The sequence below is a fragment of the Drosophila persimilis genome, unplaced genomic scaffold (assembly GCF_003286085.1).
Source record: "Drosophila persimilis strain 14011-0111.01,24,50 unplaced genomic scaffold, DperRS2 tig00000000-arrow-pilon, whole genome shotgun sequence".
NCBI classification, from domain to species: Eukaryota; Metazoa; Arthropoda; class Insecta; order Diptera; family Drosophilidae; genus Drosophila; species Drosophila persimilis.
The window spans coordinates 14319490-14327227 of NW_020825288.1; the positions used below are offsets into that span (position 1 = coordinate 14319490).

Genomic DNA, 7738 nt, shown 5'->3' on the forward strand with positions numbered 1-7738 from the left:
AACACTAGAGACCACAAATTTCAATAAAAAAAAAGAAAAATTAAGGAATCTTACGTGTGAAAAATTAATAAAAGGTGGCATAGGAATATCAATCGCCAATCGAGTGTGATTGAAAATGCACCAGCGATAATCAGCACGGTCGAACAGTGAAAACGGTACAAATCTGCTGGACTCCCTACCCCCTCCCCAGCGAAGAAGAAGTAAATAACACAACACGTCAGAAGTAAAGAGGCATAAAGAGAGGCAAAGAAAAGTAGAAGATCAAATTTCGTGTTGTGTATATTTATGCTGAAAATTTCCGAATACCCACAGAGATAGCGCCATGAAACTAGCCAGCTGGATGTGCCTGCTAATGCTCCTCCTGGCCAAGCGCGGCCAGCTGTTGCGGGCGGAGTTGCAAGGGCCCACAGCTACAACCGAAACCACTGGGCCCTCTGCCCCCACTGCGACCAGCCTGCAGTCAGGAGAGCCATCTAGTCAGGCCGACACGGAAGAGGTAACCACAGCCGAGACAGATTCCCGGGCTCCAGCCGTCAGCAATGAGCGGAAGGCGTCCAAGCCGAAGGACGGCACGGAGTTTATGCCACGCGTGAATCCAGCTGTTCTGTTCGAACGGCTCTGGAACGACAGTCTGATGAAACAACAGAAGCTAAAGGCCGAGATCGAGAAAATCGAAGCCAGTCGACAGGGCACTGTCGAGACCGTTGCCGAGCTAACGCCGGAGCAGTTGGAAGGTGAGTGTTTCCCATCACTTCTCGAGTCCATCTAACAAAAGGTTAATCTCCTGCTCCCATCAGCCCAACTGATGTATAACCAAGCCATCGACATGCTCGCCAAGCCGCGCACAGACAAACGGGTGGTCTTCACCTTGCTAAAGAAGGCGGCGGCCTTCAATCATCGTGAGGCCCGAGCGGCTCTCGCTTGGGCTGTGCTCATGGGCCACTGGATGGAGTTCGATTTCCATCATGCTGCCGACGAGTTTGAGAGCTTGGCCAACGAGGGTTTGCCCTCGGCCCACATGGGACTGGCATTCATGTATTCGGCCGGAGTTGGTGGGAAGAATGTGAGCCAGCCGCTGGCTTTAATCCACTACACTCTGGCCGCCCTGGGCGACGACACTCTGGCTCAGATGGCTTTGGGCTATCGCTATTTGTACGGCATCAATGTGCCCATCAGCTGCGAGAAGGCTCTGATCCAATACAAGCGAGTGGCCAAGAAGGTGGCCTCGAAAGTAACCTTTGCCAATGGGCCGGTTGTGCATCGCGTGCGGCTGCTGGATGAGCTGGAGAATCCCGGCAGCCACGAGACTGAGATTGTCGACTACTACCAGCTGCTGGCCGACAAGGGTGATGTGCAGTCCCAGGTGGGATTGGGCCAGCTCTACTATCAGGGTGGCAAGGCCATTGAGCAGGATCATCAGAAGGCATTGGAATACTTTACGCTGGCGGCCAATGCGGGCAATGCCATTGGCTTTGCCTTTCTGGGCAAACTCTATTTGGAGGGAAGTGAACAGATTAAGGCGGACAACGAAACAGCCTTCAAGGTGAGACGGAGGCTCGAAACATAACCACACATTTCCATTGCTAAATATGTTTTTGGTCATTCCATAAATCAGTACTTCTCCAAGGCCTCGGAAACGGGCGATCCTGTGGGCCTGAGCGGCTTGGGTGTCATGTACTTGAAGGGCCTGGGTGTTCCCAAGGATCCAGTCAAGGCTCTGTCCTATTTCACACAGGCAGCCGACCAAGGCTGGGTTGATGGCCAGGTCCAGCTGGGCACCATGTATTTTAGTAGGTTTTTAAACTTCCAAAGCTTTGATTTGGGCTGTTTTCTAAAGAGGATCGTCTGCTCTTTTTTTTTAGCTGGTAATGGGGTCAAGACTGACTACGGCCTGGCCCTCAAGTACTTCAATCTGGCCACTCAATCGGGCCATGTGTTGGCCTACTACAATCTTGGGGTTATGCATGCCTATGGCATGGGTGTGCTGCGCTCCTGCCCAACAGCTGTTGAGTTCTTCAAGTCCGTGTCGGAACGAGGACGTTGGAGCAACAGGCTGATGCATGCGTACAGCGACTACAAGCAGAATCGCATCGATGAGGCCTACATGCAATACTCCCTGATGGGCGAGGTTGGCTATGAGGTGGCCCAGAGCAATGCCGCCTTCCTGCTGGACCGCGAGGAGGTGCATGTGTTCAATGACCGCCATGAGGACTTGATTCGAGCCTTTTATTACTGGAAGCGGGCTGCTGGCCAGGGCTATTCGGCTGCCCAAGTGAAGCTCGGTGACTACTACTATTATGGCTGGGGAACTTCCAAGGATTTCGAGACTGCTGCTGCTCTATACAGGTGCCTGGGCTCATATCATATATCTTGATAACGTATTAATGTTCTATAATCCTGTAGGAAAGCCTCGGAGCAGCAGTACAATGCCCAGGCCATGTTCAACTTGGGATACATGCATGAGCAGGGGCTGGGCATGAAGAAGGATTGGCATCTGGCTAAGCGGCTGTATGATCTGGCTGCCGAAACCAATGCAGACGCCAAAGTACCAGTGGCCATAGCGCTATTGAAGCTGCAGGTTCTGGCAAAGATTGAATCAATCAAAGAGGTATATATTTAGTACATACATATATAAGGATTTATATAACAGATATACTTGTCTCACAGTCCCCGTATAAGTTCATCTTCTATTTGGATGAAAACATAGCCGCCAACTGGGATTTGTACACGATTACATTACTGACTCTGCTGTTGGGATTTATCATGTATACGCGACGACCATTCCAGCAACCTGATCAGATTGCGGCGGCGCAGCAGCCAGCATTTGATTTGGCCGCTGCTGCACCGGTTCAGCTGGTGCCTCCGGTAGTTGCCGACGTAACAGCAGCCGCTCCTGCACCCGCACCGGCACCGGCACCCGAACCAGATCCTTCAACGGCTTCTGGCACATCAAAAGCGACGGCGACGGCGGTGGCGGCGGCGGCAACGTCTAATGGCAACGGTGCGACAGAGGCGGCGTCGAGTGGCGCCAGTGCCAGCGCGAATGCTCTCGATCCCACTGATTAGTTTTAGTGAGAGTTGGCTTAATCATCCCCCCCCACTCCCTAGTTTAATTTACTGTGCGTGTAAATATTTATCATCTAATTTCGCCCGATTTAATATTTTCTATTAACTCAAAAACGACCTTTTAGATATCGTACTCAAATTATAAATGTTGTACTGATCAAAAAAAGCAAAGAAAAAACCGATTGTGAATATGTGAACATTTTTGTGTTCGAATTTTTGAATAGTTGGGTTTATTAGAGGGGGTTTCGTAGAGCGATTACCAAATGACAATGTGTTTGGGTTTGGGTTAAACTGCAAATTTGTAGCCTTAAGCGTAGTAATTAAGATTAGCCTTCTTTTTCGCCTGGACCTCCATGATGGCGTCCATGAAGTCCTCGTGCGTCACCGAGCTGGCAGACCGACGCAGGGCAATCATGCCGGCCTCCACACAGACAGCCTTGCATTGGGCGCCGTTGAAGTCATCTGTGGACCGCGACAGTTCCTCAAAGTTCACATCGGTGCTGACGTTCATTTTCCTGGAGTGGATCTGCATGATGCGGGCCCGTGCCTCCTCGTTGGGATGGGGGAACTCGATTTTACGATCCAGACGGCCGGAACGCAGCAGAGCGGGATCCAGAATATCCACACGATTGGTGGCGGCAATTACCTTAATGTCGGCCGTCGAGCTGAAGCCATCCAATTGGTTGAGCAGCTCCAACATGGTACGTTGCACCTCACGATCGCCGGCCTTCTCAGAGTCAAATCGCTTTGTGCCAATGGCGTCCAGTTCATCAATGAAGATAATGGCCGGTGCCTTCTCCTTGGCCAAAGCGAAGGCATCGCGCACCAGCTTGGCGCCATCACCGATAAACATCTGCACCAGCTGCGGTCCGGCCAGCTTGAGGAAGGTGGACTTGGTTTGGGCGGCACAGGCACGGGCCAGAAGGGTCTTTCCCGTACCGGGTGGGCCATACAGAAGGACACCTTATCAAATGTGGATGGTTAAATATCACACTAACTAGAATTTCCATATGGATTGTTTACCTTTTGGTGGATGAATGCCCAGATTTTTGAATTTCTCCTTGTGCGTCATGGGCAGCACCACGGCCTCGATGAGCTCCTGAATCTGCTTGTCCAGACCACCGATATCGGAATACTGCTCTGTGGGTCGCTCATCTACTTCCATGGCCTTGACGCGAGCATCATACTCAGCAGGCAGGGTTTCCAAAATAAGATACGAGTCCTTGTTGACGCCGACCAGATCGCCGGGCTTCAGTTTCTCGGCATCAACCAGCCCGATGACGGGCAGGAAATACGCCTGACGCGTGGAAGTTTTGATTACGGCGCACTTGCCCTTTCGCTGGTTATCCAGCACCGTGACCGAGCCGTCGTCCTCCTCCTCCTGGGGATCAACGTCCAACAATTCTATGACGTTGGACACCAGGTACGGCAGCGTTTTGTTAACCTACAAAGATCGAGAATCAGTCTCACATTTCTACCCTGATGGGCATGTAAGTGCTGATGGTACCTTGATTTTCTCCGTGTTATCTTTGATTTTCTCATTTTGCGCTTGTATTTCGTGCGTGATGCGCATCACCTCGCTCTTCATGATCTTTATTTCGTTGTCCATTAGTCGAGTCCTGCTCACAATCTCATCGGTGGACATACGCATCACCTCCTCACCCAGCGACTCCTCGCCATCCTCCCATATCGATTTGTCTTCCAGAGTCTGAGCCATTATTGGAAAGCTTGTGGACTGGCTATACAAGTATCTAAGTTAAATTAAATTATTACTGATCTTTTCCTTATACTGCCGATGACTTGTAAATTTTCTTGTTTTCAGTGCCAAAATTGACAGCCGATTTCACCGATAAAATATACCGTCCGACCCTCAGAAATATACCAAAATATACCATCTCATTTTAAAAATATACCGTAAATACTGTCGAGTTCAAGTTCTATAAATAGTGTGATTTTGATATTCCGTGGAATATTACTAGCTATTTAGATCTCTCAGCCCTGCCCACATAGTTTTATACGATTCATTGATCAATTTTCTACTTGACTGGCATAATTTAAATACTTGCTCTTATTGCATTTTGCGTAAAAAGAGGTTTTAGCGAAAATGGTCAAACAAATAAAACGTAAGAGAAAATTGATCAATTTTGATATTCCGTTGAATAATGATGACATGACTTAATAAAACCCTTAGAATATCAAAATCCGAATATGTACATATAATAAAACTTCAGTATATTTACGGTATATTTTTAAAATTGGACGGCATATTGTGGTATATTTCTGAGGGTCAGACCGTGTACTTGTTCGGATTTTCTTGTTTTCTTGTCACCACGTCTTCTACTACTGTTACCACTACTAATTCTTAATCGAGTTATTGATCGTTTGCCATCAAAATCTCAATTTGTTCAAAAATGTCGGAAATAGGCATATCAAAGAATGGATAACGGAGGTTTTTCACACTGGCGCTTCCATGGGGCTTATATGAAAAAAGACGGGCAAAAAATTTTGAAACGTACACATTTCCCCTTCAGGTGGCGCCATTAGTAATTACATGAAAATGTATTAAATATGCAGCAAAATTGTAGTTAGCGTCTAGTTACCATGTACGAAATCGTTGTTGGCCGGATTTGTTTAAACCTTATTCTCTAAGAAATTCAATAATGATGAGAACTTAAAGTTAACCAGTCTTGTAGGAAATCGATGTAATAATCTTAGCTAGTTAACTATATTCCACGAGAAATCCAAAACGAGGAATATGTGACATAGTCAGACCGTATATTTTAACAACAAGCCCGCGGTCACACTGTATCTCTGGCTTGGCAGAGAGCGCTCTTTTGTTGAAAAGATTTTGGCAAATTAATTTTATAAAAACTTATAGCGATATATTGAATACGCAATGTCGGAAAATAATGGTAAGTGCTGAAGCAAAGCCCTCGCACGTGGATTGCTCTTGAATTCGCCGGCACTGCGTTGAAAAGTGCAGCCTACATGGCAAGTGCATTTTTAGCGCAGTGAAGCTAAATCCGATTCTTGTTTTTTCGTGTTGTTTTTTATTTTAGAAGCGTCAGTGGAAAGTAACTGTTTCCGAGGTGGCTTCACCTTGAAGGCCTCGCGCTTGGGCGGGGCAGTGCTGCGTCCGCCCGTGCTTGGGCCCTCCGTTCTGGGGTCGAGTGCCCAGACCAACAGCAACAATAGTTCCACATCGCTGGCCGGCAACAACGAAAAGTCGGAGGATGAAAACATCTCAAACAACCCATTTTTGCGCGAAGAAAAGGATGAAGGAAATGAAGATGCCGGGGCCGATGCCACCGCCGTCGCAGCCGCCGCCCCTACGGTTGCCCCGGAGTCTTCTTCCATTGAAAAAGCAGAACAGAAGGACGACGATGAAGTTGATGAGCGGCCGGATCCGCTGACCAAGCTTCGAAGCAATGGCATCGAGCGATCCAGTATGTTCGGAGCAGCCAAAACCAATATGCCACATGTCCAGACAACTGGCTATGTATTCGGGCAGAATGTGCATGAGCGTGTCGTCGGCGTTGGTGACGGCCATGTGGCTGCTGCAGTCCCAGGAAGCTCCTCGGAGAAGACCAACACAGACCAAGACAATGTTGAGGCGGCAGCCGCCACATCCCAATCGCAGCAGACACAGGAACCCTCTTCCTCGTCGCAGCTCCTGTTCTCCAGCGTGATTCAGAAGGCTGCCCAATCCACAGACAGCAGCGAGGCTGCCTCCTGCAGCTCCAGCAGCAACAACAACAAATCTGAGGCATCAGAAGCCAAGAGTCTGACAGACGTGGCGCGCGAGTACGAGGAGAGCCGCGCCCAGAAGCGCAAGTACGAGGAGGTGGAGACATTCACTGGGGAGGAGGACGAACTGAATATTGTCGATGTCAGCTGCAAGCTGTTCGCCTGGGTCAACAGCAACTGGGAGGAGCGTGGACGAGGCAGTCTGCGCCTGAACGATGTCAAGGGCGAACGTGACTGTTCGCGCGTCGTCTTCCGTACCTCGGGCAACCTCCGTCTGTTGCTGAATACCAAAGTCTGGGCGGCCATGGTGGCCGAACGGGCCAGCCCCAAGTCACTGCGTCTGACTGCCATCGATAACACGGGATCCCTGAAGATCTTTCTTGCCATGGGTCGTCCGGCGGACATTGCCCAGCTGCACAAGTCTCTCGGCGACCGCATTGCCCGCCGCAAGCTAATCCATCCCGAAGAATGCTCCGTCGAGAACACGAAAAATGGTGTGTCCTCTGAAGTTGCCGCCAGCCTGCAGCCCGAATCGACCACACACGACGATGAGGATTCGTCATCAGCCCCAGCGGCCACCGCCGTTGCCGAGGCGGACAGCATGGAGCCCAGTCCCAAGAAGGTGCTCGTCCAGCAGCCCGACAGCAGCGATGATGTCTGTGTGCCGCCCATGGAAGTGGCCAGCGAAGACGTAGATGCCGATGCCGATGCCGCCGCCAATGCCGAGGCCGAGGCCAAGGAGTCGTCGTCCGCTGATCAAAATTAACCGCCGCTTGCTTACGTGTTTTTTTTTTCGAAATATAAATGGAGAACAGAACAGAAACACCCCCCACTAAATGAATGAGAAACGCAGTGAATTATTATAAATTAATTATAATAATTTATTAATAATTATTATTAATAAAACGTAAAAGTAAAATAAATG

At 49.3% G+C, this 7738-nt stretch overlaps 3 protein-coding genes across 6 annotated transcripts; 2 read left to right on the plus strand and 1 right to left on the minus strand.

Annotated features, from left to right (window-relative positions):
- Positions 1-6: 6 nt before the first annotated feature.
- On the plus strand, positions 7-3263 carry LOC6587737 (protein sel-1 homolog 1). Of its 4 annotated transcripts, none has more exons than XM_002013658.2 (7): positions 7-253; positions 313-734; positions 798-1543; positions 1616-1790; positions 1863-2346; positions 2404-2608; positions 2668-3263. In XM_002013658.2, the coding sequence occupies exons 2-7, from the start codon at positions 323-325 to the stop codon at positions 3064-3066; spliced, it is 2421 nt and encodes an 806-aa protein (XP_002013694.1). In that variant the 5' UTR covers positions 7-253; positions 313-322; the 3' UTR covers positions 3067-3263. The 4 variants fall into 4 exon arrangements, with proteins under 4 accessions (XP_002013694.1, XP_026840575.1, XP_026840576.1 ...); XM_026984774.1 differs by having other exon boundaries at positions 7-243; XM_026984775.1 differs by having other exon boundaries at positions 7-223.
- On the minus strand, positions 3249-4838 carry LOC6587832 (26S proteasome regulatory subunit 6A-B). The gene is made up of 3 exons (XM_002013659.2): positions 4574-4838; positions 4090-4510; positions 3249-4029 (listed from the first exon to the last, which is right to left on the minus strand). The coding sequence occupies exons 1-3, from the start codon at positions 4781-4783 to the stop codon at positions 3374-3376; spliced, it is 1287 nt and encodes a 428-aa protein (XP_002013695.1). The 5' UTR covers positions 4784-4838; the 3' UTR covers positions 3249-3373.
- Positions 4839-5879: 1041 nt separating this feature from the next.
- On the plus strand, positions 5880-7680 carry LOC6587778 (ran-binding protein 3). The gene is made up of 2 exons (XM_002013660.2): positions 5880-5978; positions 6126-7680. The coding sequence occupies exons 1-2, from the start codon at positions 5963-5965 to the stop codon at positions 7577-7579; spliced, it is 1470 nt and encodes a 489-aa protein (XP_002013696.1). The 5' UTR covers positions 5880-5962; the 3' UTR covers positions 7580-7680.
- Positions 7681-7738: the final 58 nt, after the last annotated feature.